Source organism: Mixophyes fleayi, chromosome 9 (assembly GCF_038048845.1).
Source record: "Mixophyes fleayi isolate aMixFle1 chromosome 9, aMixFle1.hap1, whole genome shotgun sequence".
NCBI classification, from domain to species: domain Eukaryota; kingdom Metazoa; phylum Chordata; class Amphibia; order Anura; family Limnodynastidae; genus Mixophyes; species Mixophyes fleayi.
Genome location: NC_134410.1, coordinates 130,159,027 through 130,173,928, shown reverse-complemented (window position 1 = coordinate 130,173,928; position 14,902 = coordinate 130,159,027). Strand labels below are relative to the sequence as shown.

At 46.0% G+C, this 14,902-nt stretch overlaps 2 protein-coding genes across 6 annotated transcripts in view; one reads left to right on the top strand and one right to left on the bottom strand.

The window, feature by feature from the left end:
- EGFL7 (EGF like domain multiple 7) overlaps positions 1-11,819 on the top strand; it is a 132,754-nt gene extending 120,935 nt beyond the window's left edge. For all 4 annotated transcript variants that reach the window (XM_075185744.1, XM_075185745.1, XM_075185743.1 and 1 more), the window contains 7 exons: positions 2,442-2,564; positions 2,883-2,995; positions 4,224-4,319; positions 4,789-4,971; positions 5,878-5,945; positions 6,803-6,962; positions 10,508-11,819. In XM_075185744.1, coding sequence (XP_075041845.1) covers positions 2,442-2,564; positions 2,883-2,995; positions 4,224-4,319; positions 4,789-4,971; positions 5,878-5,945; positions 6,803-6,962; positions 10,508-10,530 — 766 coding nt within the window. In that variant the 3' untranslated portion in view covers positions 10,531-11,819. The remainder of the gene's footprint in view (positions 1-2,441; positions 2,565-2,882; positions 2,996-4,223; positions 4,320-4,788; positions 4,972-5,877; positions 5,946-6,802; positions 6,963-10,507) is intronic.
- The window catches only part of AGPAT2 (1-acylglycerol-3-phosphate O-acyltransferase 2), a 37,424-nt gene continuing 34,039 nt past the window's right edge, over positions 11,518-14,902 (bottom strand). For both annotated transcript variants that reach the window (XM_075185748.1, XM_075185747.1), the window contains exon 7: positions 11,518-14,062. In XM_075185748.1, the coding sequence (XP_075041849.1) occupies positions 13,899-14,062 (164 nt within the window). In that variant the 3' untranslated portion in view covers positions 11,518-13,898. The remainder of the gene's footprint in view (positions 14,063-14,902) is intronic.

Genomic DNA, 14,902 nt, shown 5'->3' with positions numbered 1-14,902 from the left:
AGATATCTATTGTCTTACATCAGTGGATAATTAAGAAAGACAATTTGCAGTAATTATAATGTTCCTTTTTAAACTTAAGATGTGAGATATGCACATATGGTAATTAGTGTTACAGCTACAGCCAGTAGGAGGTATAACCGGGTGACATAGCGGCAGCAGGGGTTACACTACAACCTGCTCCCCCCTCCCAGCGCCCATCAAACATTTGCTACCCACAAGCTGTCAGGACGTATTATTGTAGGCTGGGAAAGAGCAAGGCATTGATTACAGGACCTGGGTGGGATGTAAGCTGCGGCCATAGACACTTAACGAGGGAGACAGAGAGAGAAGATTGGTTACAGATGTCAGACTGATGAGGGGGAACGTTGAGGTTGTCAAAAAAGTTTTTTAAAAAAAGGTTTTATGTTTAATTGATACTAGTCCACAAAACTGTCTGTCAAATTGAAGAAGATCGATTACAAAAGTGAAAATAAAATCAGTAATAAGATCAGTTTAAAGGATTTTCACATTTTGGAATGATTTCAAAATTCCCAACTAAAATAAAAAAAAAAGTATTGATATTTTTACAAATGTCTCCCTGGGTTGACCCGACCTGTTCCGTCCCATCTAGACGCAGCCAACCTGCCCCGTCCCCCTCTCCCCGGGCTGGCCTGCCCCATCACACTGCGGACAGGGCTAATGGCCGCTTACAGCAGCTTCGTACACCGGATTTGCTGACATTTGTGAACGTAATTCTGCTGCCTGTCTCTTCCTACCACCGAAGCAGCACAACATGCGGCTGATGGAGGCAGCTCGGTCTGTTTAAGAAGTTTTTGCAGTTTTGCTTTCCATGATGTCCTATAGCAGGCCTGTCCAACCTGCGGCCCTCCAGGTGTTGTGAAACTACAAGCCCCAGCATGCTTTGCAGGTAGACAACCAGTTAATAGCTGGAAGGGCATGCTGGGACTTGTAGTTTCACAACATCTGGAGGGCCGCAGGTTGGACAGGCCTGTCCTATAGCGTCTAATCTGTTTATTGCCTCCGCTTTGGTGTTTTACATTATGTCACAACCAATAAACATCAGCCCTGATACCCCCATCATCGTACCCCTGCTGTCCATTGTCAGATCAGGTACAATTACCCCCTCTCAGCTGTGACATCCCCCCCACCAGGGGGGTTCTGTATTATTCATCATATCTAATTGTTACAGAAATAGGTTTATTTGTGTGAGAATAAATCTGCATTGTAATCACAGGACCCCCCAATGCTTCTCCCCGGGTGATATTTATAGGTATAAATCAGAGTTTGCAGATATATGGAGTATAATGGGGGGGGGGGGGGACTACACATTCCAGGCGGGGGGGTCTCTGACACTGTGTAATCCAGCCCGCAGCACGTAAGACTGACGGGGGCTGTAAAAGGGTTTTATAAGGAAACTCAATCTGATCTCAGTGTGATTGGACAGAGGGATAAAGAGAAACATACGCTGGTCTCAGCGCTGCGTTATAGGGTCATACAGAAAGTGGGGTCAGTTCTAGGTCCTCGCTCATCATATTTCAGCTGCCTGAGGAGAATTATACAACTATACAGACACTTGTCATCATTGTGTTACCATTTACTCTCTCTACACACAATACACATTGTTCCATCATAGTTCCAGGTGTCGGGAGCCCTGTGTACCTCACATTCCCCCCATTTCTCTGTCGCTCATCTGGAAATAGTCGCTTAGATCACAGTGATATTTAGAAATGTCTGGTGGATTCTAGAGAAAGTTTGAGCACCATAAAGAGATGCTGTAACCCATAGCAACCACCAGCTGCATGGTCCCATCACACACATTCATTACCAGTAACGAGCTGCTGTTCTGTCGGACAATAATCTGCTGCGATGGGGTCTTGTGATAAGACGTGTCTGGTGGTTGGTAGTGTAAATCCTGGTGAACACACGGTCAATTGTCCAACAATCTGTGAATAAGTCACCATATGGTTTTCTGCTTTTAGACCCCGTCCTGCCCCCTCCCAGACATCACATGTGCCGCCTCTTCTCCTGGTTCCCGCGTCGTTACTGACATTGAGCACCTTGTGTCAACAGCACTTTGATGTGTGTGAAACAAGTCGGGCTGACGACTTTTTAAAATATTTTACTGACTGCCGTCACTTGTTTACTGACACACAATTATACTATATTATATATCGGGCGGGGGCCGAGTTACATTCTTGTGGTTATTAGTTCAGCTCCGCTGTGTGTAGGCAGCACAGACACCATTTATTGTGCACAATATATAACCAATCCTGCAGAATATCGCCCCCAGCCCCTTCCGGCCTCTGCCACCCACTAATTCGGATCCCAACCATCCAAGTGTAAAATCTGCGCCATACCGAATAGATCGCTGGTTGTTATACGGTCAGTTGCTGAATGTTATTGGCAGATTTTAATGAATGTTCCTTCACTTGTGTCTGCAGGAGGCGGATCTGCTCATCCAACGTCCAGATTGGCGCTGTGTCGGTGACGCAATCATTCATCCAGCCCGTTTACAAGCCGCTGATCACCCTGTGCGAGGGGCAGAAGGTCTGCAGCACGTACAGGTCAGTACAGAACACTACGGCCAGCTGGGCACCTGTCCAGGGCAACAACATTGTGGGGGCGGCTTTGTGGCCTGGTGGCTGATTTTAGTAGCTAATTATCTAATGACACATTACAGTCTAGATATAGTCCTGTCGCAGCGACCTGTATATTCAGATTTATTCACAGAAATGTTATTTCTTAAACACATTGGTTATTGGTTTGTGAACCCTTTGTTAAAGTGGAAACACGTTTTAGTGATTTTTCCTCTGTGCCTTCATCAGCTATTTATATATTGTACATCCACTGAGCGGAGGTTAACGTGTAACTTTTTCCCCTAGGACCACCTACAAGATCTCCTACAGACAGGTGTCTAGGAAGACGTCACTACCTCTATATACCTGTTGTCCTGGATGGCGGAGGACGGAGAGTTACACGCACAGCTGCCACCAAGGTCTGTCCGTTATGTACTATCCAGTCTGTGTTCTGAGTTATTGCAGCTGTACTTGCACTACAAGTCCCAGCATTCTCTGCCAGTCAGCAGCAGAGCATGCTGGGAATTGTGTAAAACAGGGACTTTAGCTATGAGGCCCTATGATAGGAAGCCCCAGGTTCTGTCTGTGCTTCCTCCCTGATCTCTGAGCCAGCCAAAAAGTGACCCATAAACCGAGAATACACAGCGGGCGTTAGGAGCTCTCTGTGTGTTACCCGGAGGGCGTCACAGAACATAATTCTCACCGATCCTGTCACGGGCAATTACAGACAGTCGCTCGGAAATAGCTCAACGAGTTTGGAAGGTGTCTGGGCCGTAAAACTCTTTGATGCTCGGGGGACAGAGGTGGATGATTATAGCGTAGAATCTACTATAAAACCTCTTTCTGGTTCTCTCCCCCCAACCTGTAATGGCCGGGGCAGGGGGGCCGGAGGGTTCTCAGGAAGATTAGTCCGGGGTGGGGGGGGGATTCAGTGACATGAGGGACATACACTACATCTGGTTAAATATAAACTACATATCTGTTCTCTGCCGCTGTAAGACGGAGCAGGTGTTATATGGGGTCCAGAAACGCAGCTCTGCGTTCCTGAACGTTATATATAGAGGATAGCGATGATTGATGGATTGCTGTTCCAAGAGGTTCATCAGCAGCTGAAGTGTCTGTGGCCTATAATGGTCTAGAGCTCATTGAAAAATCACTGCCAGTGATTATTAATCAGTATTAGTATTAAATAGTTATTCCTGTATAGATTATAGCATCATTGTATAGAAATCCTAATGAATATTGCCTCAAACTACAAAATGGCCGCCCCCACCGTTTACCTCACATAATGGCCGACCCCAAGGTTTACCTCACATAATGGCCGACCCCAAGGTTTACCTCACATAATGGACGTTTCCACCATTTACAGCTGCCAAGGCCACTTTATCTACCAGCAGTAAAAAAGTGACTTTTGAAGCCTCGGCCTCCCCCAGCACACGTTATACGGCACCAATCAGGCTGACAGCAGCGGATCTCATTACACGGTTAATCTGACGAATGTCAGAGGAACGAACGCGGTGTTGACAGAATGAGGAATAGCAGCGTGACCCTGTGATCATACAAATGAGGGCTGTAAGCCCTGCAGATGTTTCTAATAACCATTACAACCACTAAAAGCTCATTTCCATCTCTCCCATGTGTTTGTAGTGTCATGCCGATTACCCTGTCAGAACGGAGGAACGTGCGTCAGTGTGAACAAGTGTGACTGCCCCCCGGGGTGGACGGGACAGCACTGCCAGACAGGTACAACACACACACACTACTGTTATTATATGACAGGACAAAGGTCAGGTCCGCCCCCTGCGTTAGGTCACTGTCCGCCCTTATCGTGCACCACAGATCACTTTATCCCTCAGATTTGGCGACACACGGATCCAGCCCCTAGGGGTCACGCTGCCAGATCGGCCCAAGTGTGGGCACCATTGAAGCACGTGCTTGAATGTTTTAGCATTCCTATCAACTATGCAGAGTGGAGGCAGCCATTTTATAGACTGAACCAATATTCAGCTGGGAACGTGAGGTATACGATGAGGCGGAAAGAGACGCCTCTAGTTCCTAGCGCACTGATAGGCTGCAATCATCTGAATATTGGTTCTCTCTCCAAAATGGCCGCCTCCTGTGTCTAGGCACCCGGTACTCCTGTTACTGCGCTGCGGCACCATCTGAGGTGTAGTGTGACAGGAGGATGATCTAGTGTAATCTCTGCTTTCAGATGTGGACGAATGTAAGACCGGAAGCCATCGGTGCTCGCAGATCTGTAACAACAGCGCAGGAAGCTTCTACTGTGGGTGCCAGGAAGGATTTCATCTCTCCGAAAATGGAAAGTTATGTCACAAAGTGGAAACGCCAACAGCTGCCCAGCCGCCACCCGTACAGCCAACCGTGCCCGGACCAGGTGAGTCTCCTTTCCCTCGTCTACCTGACGTTTTCTTTCAGGGGAGGCGGCCATTTTGTGCCTCGATGACGTCGTTGGTTTTTAACCTCGATACATAATGATATCTACAAAACGAGCCAGAATCAAACGTGACTTGTTGGTGCCACCACTTTGTGCCAGGCTGAAGACGACGGTAGATGTAGACAAGCTAACTGCCTTTAGCGATATCCCTTCGGAGACGTCTGCCACGTAAGACCAGTGAGGTTGGTGGCCGTCCATTATTACTTTTGGTACGCGCTGTGACACATCAAACTCGTACCGTGAGTAATAATGCGCGGCTGGCAACGCTACCAGCAAAGATGGCCACATGGGCCGGTGACCCTCGTACCGGTGACCCTCGTACCGGATGAATCGGCTAACGCGTTTCTTGATCTGATTCTTTGTGTTTATAATTAAAAAATCCTGTGTGTCTTACAGGGGTTATATAGATGTGAGTTTACGTGCTCTTGTAGCCTATAAATACCGGTTGCATTGAGCATTATACCATATACTAGTGTCCTGTTATACACTGCAGGTGAGGAGGGGCCACGCTGGGGGGAGAAGGGGGGGGGGGGAGCATTTTGTTCCATCAAACCTCTGAGCTGTAGATAATTAGGACACTTTCTCCATTAATTTAACAAGGTATTCTGGCCTGTTTGTTTTTCATATAATCCAGACTTTCCTGTCTGCCGTCCCTGGCCGCAGCCGTAAATCTCTCGTCAGTAAACGATCACAGAGCGGCTGTCAGCTCAGAGGCCCAGCAGCAGCCCCCTGCCTGTGGGGACCAATGATTAGTGTTACTGTCCTGTAATGGTTTATTACAGAGTGAAGGGTACAATGTCCCGCACTGATAGCTGTACACACACTAACGGCTCTCTCTCTGCGCAGCCGGGGTGCCGGACGCCGTCAAGGAAGAAATGCAAGAACTCAGGGACAAGATCAACGCCATGGAGCAGGTGAGACGTTACCCCGCTCTGTAATCCTCACTGCACTCAGATAAATATATCACTGTATTCTATAACAGGAACATTCATTATATGCAATGGAATTACCTGTGTCTGCTCATTGTAGAATGAGAGGATGTGCTTCAGATGGCACCAATGTTAGCTTTAAACTGAGCGATCTGCCAATGAATGGGTAAAAACTTAATGAGAGCTTCACCATGAGGAGTTGCAGTGAGAATCTGCTGTTCACTGCAACCCTGTTAATGCATTTTTCTAAGCCAGTTCAGTTTAATACTTTCATTCTAGCTGGATCAGCTCACAGAGGACGAAGCAACTCCCAACAGTAATTCTTCTGAACTTACCCTTAAAATGCATTTTTAATGGTGTGTGAATAATTTGTGCTATTACACAGAATATATCTGATGATCACTTTGTTATATATTTAATGTGAGAGTGGGTTGAGTCTGTTTGATCCTGATATATATCGCCACCTACAGACCATACGATTGTACTGCACCCAGACTGACATTCTCAATGCGTTTTTAATGGTAACAATTAGTGCTGGTGTAAGAAATGTAACGGACATTAGATGCACAGTTATTCGGCTATAAAAATAAGAGGGGGCCTTGCTTAGATTATCCTACTAAATTACAAAAAGTTATGGTTCATAGGGAGTAATGCTAAACTAATTTCACTATAGCGTCCTTACAAAGTGAATATGAAGTGGGTGGGGCCTGTTTCTTGAGCATATAAGCGCAGACCGATGAGGTGTTTAAACAGCGAGAACTAGCGAGATCCACGTCTGTTTGCGCAGAAGTCATCGTATTCTGAGAGCGGTCAGTGAGTCCCTGCGTTTTCTCTCTATACAGAAGCTGCAGTCGGTTTTGGCTCCGTTTTACGCGCTATCGACCGCGTCCCCTGAAGGAGGTTTGGGGCCGATGGCGTTGCTGACGCACTCCCTCCAGCAGCTGGACCGCATAGACTCGCTCAGCGAGCAGATCTCCTTCTTGGAGGAGCGCCTGGAGACCTGTAAGTATCTCTTGTCCTAGAATAATGACAGTGATGAGAATGCAGCCAATCAATTCACTGGGAACGAATGACATCACTGCCACACAGGGTAATAAACCAGGAGGGAGCCGGGGGCCGCAGGTGAAGGCTCCGAGGGCCCTCGCTGTCTTACAGATTATTACAGCTCAGCCTCCCTTTACAACTGCTGCAAACTGCTACTGTACAACATCTATGTACGGGGTTTATATACTTGAAGAAGGGATCTGATCTCTATATCTGCTGTACAAATAAACAGATAGATAAATGTAGCAGCGTCTCTGACTGTTAGATTATTACAGCCGCTTCTCGGACACTATACACTGTAAAGTAATTGGTGTTTCTGATCTCTGTTCTAACACAATGGTCCAATCTCCCCGGGATTCCTGTACTAATTACCTAAAGCCGTTATCACCCAGAGGAAGTTCTGCTAATACCGTTAGATTAATTCTCATGGGCCCTTAATGGCCGATGTCTGACACTGGTACAGCTGTAATGTCGCCCTCGGTCATCTCACATATATCATCGGACTTATTTTACTATAATGCAGTGATGAGGAAGCGTTTGTATCCCAGCGATAGGTATCTATCATCACCGCAGGGATACTGTCCGGCAGCGGTACCCACTTCACCGGCCAGTTCATCCGAGCTGGGGTGATCTTTTGCAGCCACTTCTGTTAGAAATAATGCTCCATCTTTTCCTGTTACTCTCCTCTGTGCCAGCCGGGCACGTACCACCCCGGTCCTTGTGCCAGCCGGGCACGTACCACCCCGGTCCTTGTGCCAGCCGGTCACGTACCACCCCGGTCCTTGTGCCAGCCGGGCACGTACCACCCCGGTTCTTGTGCCAGCCGGGCACGTACCACCCCGGTCCTTGTGCCAGTCGGGCACGTACCACCCCGGTCCTTGTGCCAGTCGGGCACGTACCACCCCGGTCCTTGTGCCAGCCGGGCACGTACCACCCCGGTCCTTGTGCCAGCCGGGCACGTACCACCACGATCATTGTGCCAGTCGGGCACGTACCACCCCGGTCCTCTGTGCCAGCCGGGCACGTACCACCACGATCATTGTTAAATAGACTGCTGCCGCGGATACCACGGCGGGTCCCTGGATAGAGGAGGAGATGCCCTATCTCAGGGGAAAACACCCGTTTGTGCCGTAGATGGGGCTTTTCTCCCTATAATAAATAGACCCGGCCAGGTGCAATCTCTATTTGACGTAGATGAGCTTCTATTACACATTATAGTTTATAATGACCAAAAAGCAAATTACTCAAAACAATATCCTTAGACTGATTATAAAAAGATGCGAAGAATCTGTTATTAGATTAAATAAATAATGACTATTAGTTTATGGACAAAATGCCCACATGCAACACTGGGAGAACCACCCTGTCACAGATTTACACCCTGTCCCCGCAGATAGATGGGTCGTCCATATAAATGACAGCCTCTCGCACCACAGGCCAGAGCGAGCCAGTCCCAGCTGAGACTTGTAGTTCTACAGCCAGCTGTAGCCATTAGAAATAACCCTTGCGGATGTATGGAGGACAGACACAGCCCCCGATGTACTGGAGAAGATCAACACAGAACCCCAAAGATCGTCCTAACAGGGGATAACACCCCCTACTTTAAAAGCAATAAAGATTCATTTATTGGGAAACAGTGGTACTCCTTGGGAAGTGTTCTGTCAAAAGAACAATGACACTTTAAATATATAAATCAGGATAAACCACATTTCCACTTTATAAGATGAAGACTGAGTGTAAGTTCTGCCTAGTTAATTTTTTTTAAATTCTCACTTTCATATCAATGTCCCTTAATTAACCTAATTAGTTAATTATTAATCTATTAGTATTTAGTATATAACAGCTGAGAAATCTCTTGTAAGTGTCCTGAGACAGCGATTAAACGCACAGAGGTATCCACTGCAGGACGGATCACTTGCTTATAACTTGGATACATTTAATACAATAAACAACATTTAGATATTAGTGTCTGTGTCTTTGTGGTCAGATCAGCCATTAGCAGCACTCCCACACGTGACAGGAGATTCATGGCCCGTTAGGACCTCGTCCAACATTCAGAAATCACAATCTGTCCTTGATCTTAATCCAAATCTCGTCACCGCTAATGAACCACCTGACTCTTGCCGTCTGTAAAAGGACGTAACGCTACGGACATCATAATACTGAATAATCCCCCAATGGCGATCTCCACAGGGCCATAGATTATATACTATGTGAATACGTTATATTAACAATCCATTCTTACCCCTCCTGGGAGAGATGTAGGTCGGGCTGTAGTGCGGGCTGAACACGGGTCATGCTGGTAATTACTCTGGAACAGTAGTAATCGGCTTTAGATGAGCGGAGAAAAGCCTGGTTAATGAACAACACTAATGGCATTAATATAGATGACTAAACGCATATCAATGTCTCAAACAAACAGCGCTGGGTATTACTAGGTTTATGCTGAAAAAATAAATTACTTTGAGTTCCAGGCCCACTTATACCTTAATGTGATGGGCTCCCCCATGATGGAGGCTCCGGGATCTCATGTACGTTATGTACGTGGCCATCACTGTATCTCCCCCCATCACTGTCCAGTACAAGATCTTGGATCACAACACAAGTGTAAATTTCATCCCATACTTTTCTTTGTATTCCAAGTCACACACATCGTAATATAATTGAGCAGGGTCATCTCTCCTCCTGTCTTCACCACTTTTAACTCTGCTCTCCAGCTACCTTGCCCTCCTCCTCCTCCCCGTTCCCTCTTGCTCCCTCCTCTCCTCTCTGGGGGTTTCCCTGCCTTCCGTGCCCTCTTGGGCTCCGCCGTATGTGGGACCTTCCCCTCTCCCCTTCCCCCCGCCCCTCTAGCGCTGTGCTTTGAGCTCACGGAGTTACTGTGCGTTTTGTTTACTGTATCGTGCTGTCTCACCTTTGTATTGTAACTTTGTTTGTCCCTGTACGGCGCTACGGATACCTAGTGGCGCCCTATAAATAAAAATTAATAATAATAATAATGTACTGTTATATAAGACTCGGGTCTTCGAGTTGTTGCTGCCAGGCGCGGTGGGGAGAGGCTTGTGCCAGGATTCTCTTTGCAGCTTTGCATGCGTTGTCTAACTATCCATTCTTTGTGTTGGAGATAAATGTTTCTCCCCTCCTCCCGGCTTGTGTACTGTATCGTGCTGTCTCACCTTTGTATTGTAACTTTGTTTGTCCCTGTACGGCGCTACGGATACCTAGTGGCGCCCTATAAATAAAAAATAATAATAATAATATAAGTACATAAACGCATTATGCAGATATAAAATTGCACAAGGACGCCCCATCTCCGTCCCTTTATTTAATTTAAATCTCGCCCTGCAAAACAGCATCTTGTTTTTGCATGCGCCGTCCAGCCAGGCCCCTGAGCCGATTTAGGACAACAACAGGAGCGGTCACTTTTCACCGTAACTTAGATCTGTTTGTTAGTAACTGTGCGACCATCACATTCTACAATTACATTTGTTTTTGCCTTTCAGGCTCCTGCAAGAACGACGTTTGATGACCTAGAAACGTCCGAGATCTGGATGAATATAGATGTACAACGCAAGACATAGAACATTGTGATTTGCAGATTCCAACGGACGAAAACCACCCCAGAATCTGCCATTAGTCTATACCTCAATACACGTCAAGGACACCGTTCCTCTGTACGGTCACATATAAAGTCTACAATGTGATTTAAACATTTACTGTATATAGTGTACAATGCGTTTCATTTATAAGCTTATGTTTGCAGACAGTATGAGAGACCTGCGTTATGTACGACGCACGTTAACGCGTCAGGGAGATTTAGTGACCAGGTCTCTCCTACAAACATCACAAACACAAACACACGCACACACGTGTGCGGCTAGTTCACCGGGTGTGTCCGCTGGCTGCACATAATAATAAGAGACTGTTGTAGGTCAGTATACCGCTGAGCAGGCGGCTATGGTGCTGGCGTTATAGTCACCAAGTGCTCAGGTAGTAGACGTTAAACACCAGGTTTTCTGTTTCCTATTTAGTGAATGTGCCGACAATCATTGTTATACAGCGGGGGTCAGATGCCCTAGATTAAGTTGTTTAAATCCACTTTTTACTCCACGGCCCCCCATCCCCCATGCTGTGCTCCTGCGCAGTTAATCAGATGCAGCCTATGGTTTCAGAAGCCTTGGACAACAAGCTGTTTGTAACATTTTAATTTATTTGTAGGACATGCATTTTATTGTACATTTTGGGAGTAAGTACCAAGTGCGTCACTTGGATCTTTATTAGCCATTGGGCCTCAGACGTAAGGACGTTGTCCCAGCGCTGCTTGGAGAGACATTATCGCCGTCTCTCACATAAAGGTCACAGAACGGTTGCTACGTTCAGTGCCGTAGAACATATTACTGTATCCGCCTTTGCTCGTTAGTTGGGGACAAGACGTATTTGGAAGTCTGTGGTCAGCACCGATAGGCTGAATATGAGGGAAACTAATCATCTGGTTCTAATGAGATCTCTGACAAAGTTTGATTATTCTTTTATTTTACACAACATTAAACAAATTACATTTTATTCACTTAGTGAGAACACAGCAGACATTTAATGTTTTTAATCACACAATGAGACACTGTTTGGTGCCGCTTAGGATTACGCTGTAGAAAGATCAAACATTCAAGTAGTCAATATTTTTTCTCCACAATGTGAAGCCTTTTATTACATGGTACAATTCCTGTGATTTGTACAAGAACAATGTATTTTTTGATGGATTTGTTAACTAAGGATTTTGTTTTTTTGCATAATAAAAAAACTAATAACCTGATACAAGTGTCTGTTGTGTGACTGCTGTCTTACTATAACAAGAAGTCTGGTGGAACGTGGTCTACTACACGCTGCGGCACCCTGTCACACTCCAGGTATTGTGGGACTATAAGTCCCAGCAAGCTGAGCCAGCCAGTGAGGAGGGAGGGTGATTTAAAATAAACAATTTGGTTGGACGTCCTCAGTTTTTCACCTTCAGGAATCTGTAAATTACTGTATGCGTCTTCCAAGCAAATTTAATTGTTCTGGTTTCTTACAGAATTGATTCGCATCATATTTAAGGACTTTCTCAATTCAAAAACATTGGTGTAATGTGCCACAGGAAGCCGTGGACATGCTGAACTGTCCCGATTTTTTTTTGAGGGATAGCCCTGAGTTACTGTGGCCTAGGTAACAATGGGGCCAGGGTTAGCTAAGTGCATAGGAAATTTTGTGCAAACCCCACTCCTAGCGGCTGAAATGTCTTACAGGTGAAGCCGGAGGTGACCTAGACACCCGTGTGTGTCGCCAAGCTGGACAATGATCTGTCCAGCAGCAGGATCTGCTCTTGTGTACGATGGACCAAAGGAAGCTAATGTCCTATTGGTGGAGACCGTGCATTACGCAACTGTAACGGAACTCGGTAAACGCTGCGGCCGGTCACTCTCCCTCCCCCTCAGTGAGGTCATTCTCACGGGTAACCAGTGTTACCAATAGCTACGGAGCTTTCACCAATGTCTAAAAGCTCGTAAAACATTGTGATATTTTGAGAGACACGATGGGAGTACCACCTGCTTTAATAACTAGAAAAAAACTTTAACAACAAAATTGTGCAGACAGATGATATGAATGTACAGTAAACAATGTCTGGCTTGTTTTTAGGCACTTAGTTTTGTATACACATTTTAAGTAATAGTAAAATACTTCTCACTTATCTGCCGCAGGAACAGAAATTTCTACGTCTTTATGGACAATTCCCTTCCAAATAACACCCAGTCTGGTCCATTATATTCAGACACCAGGCCGGCCCTAAGTATCTGTGGCGCAACGCGATAATTGTCGCCACAACAAGAGAGGAACAATATCTATTAAACGTGGAATGTTCTAACGACACTTTGGCATAACGAACGTATAAAAGAGACTCACTCTTTTCAATAAACCTATATATAAAATATATATTCTGATATCAAACAACGGGAAACGTTTGGAGAAGCAGCGACATCCGTCTTATGCTGTTTATACATTTACTCTCTAATAATTGAAGTAAAAAAATCAAGGGGCGTATATATAATTACCCCCCACAATACCGATACAGTATTTTATACTGTAATTACAAATTAATAAATTACTCTGGAGAGATTGATCAGCTCGCAGTAATGGCGGAGCTGGTTCTAGTACACGGAAAGACGTACAAGGCAGGAGCGTCACAAAGAAGGGAAGATGGAGGGTAACCCAACACCTTCAGCCTTCTGTGCTCCTAAAGGGTTAAATAGTGCAAAGTTTGTTAGTTATATATTGCTTTTAACAATATTTTAGGGCCGGTTATGTATCCAGCAAACAGCAGGGTCTATATTACAGTAATGTCGGCATTAATTATTAATTGTTCCACAAACCGTGGGGGAAATTTCCTTTATCTGCTGTTTGTATATTTAAAATATGGTTACTCATAAATACCGTAATGGAAAAACATCACTTTTTTTGGCCACCAAAGTAGGACCTTAGCTCAGTCCCATAAACACCTGAAAATAACATTTGGTTCCAACATAAGGTGAGAATCTTAGAACGTAACACTGTAACACTCGGTCGCACACAACAATTCATCTGCGCGGTGAAGTCGGTTTTTCAGTTGCTGTGATGCGTACACTTTACATCCTTGTATTTTAAAGTCACAGATTATGGAATCTGAAGAAAATAAAGCCAGGACAACGGAGAGGATTTTTTTAAAGTAATGGTGATGATTCTGCCAAGTTTTTTTCCCAATATAAAATATACAAGCGCTGGGGTAATCTTTGGTACCTCGTTTGCCAGGAGCAGGCGCTTGTACGCGTTACAGAAGACGCCTGCCCGGTACGGTGCGTCTCATTCGCGGCGCTGTATCCGGTACGTCTATTGCGCTGAAGTGCTATTCTCGCTAGGGTTGTACGGCTTATCCGAGAGTCTGAAGAAGACCTGGCGCATGGTGTTGTAGCATCTTTCCGTCAGTCCGGAAACGTCTTCTTCCTTCAATCCCGTAATGTCTATTTTTGGAAGGACTTCTACTTTGATTGTTCCTGAAAGTGTAAGAAAATCAGAGACTCAATACAATGTGATCTGACAGATAAGATCTGGTACCTGCTTGAGAGAAGGACTGGTACCAATACGGCTAAGACGGGGACAGACTACGGTATTAGATGGGAATGGTCTGGAGCTTGTTATTTGGAAGCCTTTTCTGAGTGCGGGATCTCAAGGACCAGTGGCCCTATAATGATTAGACTGAGGAACGGGCAATATTCTTTTGGGGGAAGATTACAAGAGAGAGACTGGTATCATTACAGCTTGAACAGAAGACTTCCCGATACATCTCTATGGCAGGACGATGGGCATAGTGTGGGGCACAGCTTGGCCACTCTATGGCAGGAAGATTGGGATCGTGGGGGCACAGCTTGACGTCTCTTTGGCAGGACGATGGGCATAGTCGGTGGGCACAGCTTGGCCACTCTATGGCAGGAAGATTGGGATCGTGGGGGCACAGCTTGACGTCTCTATGGCAGGACGATGGGCATAGTGTGGGGCACAGCTTGGCCACTCTATGGCTGGAAGATTGGGATCGTGGGGGCACAGCTTGACGTCTCCATGGCTGGACGATGGGCATAGTGTGGGGGCACAGCTTGACGTCTCTATGGCAGGAAGATTGGGATTGTGGGAGCACAGCCAGACATCTCTATGGCAGGAAGATGGGCATAGTCGGTGGGCACAGCTTGGCCACTCTATGGCTGGAAGAATGGAATCGTGGGGGCACAGCTTGACATCTCTATGGCAGGAAGATGGGCATAGTGTGGGGCACAGCTTGGCCACTCTATGGCTGGAAGAATGGGATCGTGGGGGCACAGCTTGACGTCTCTATGGCAGGA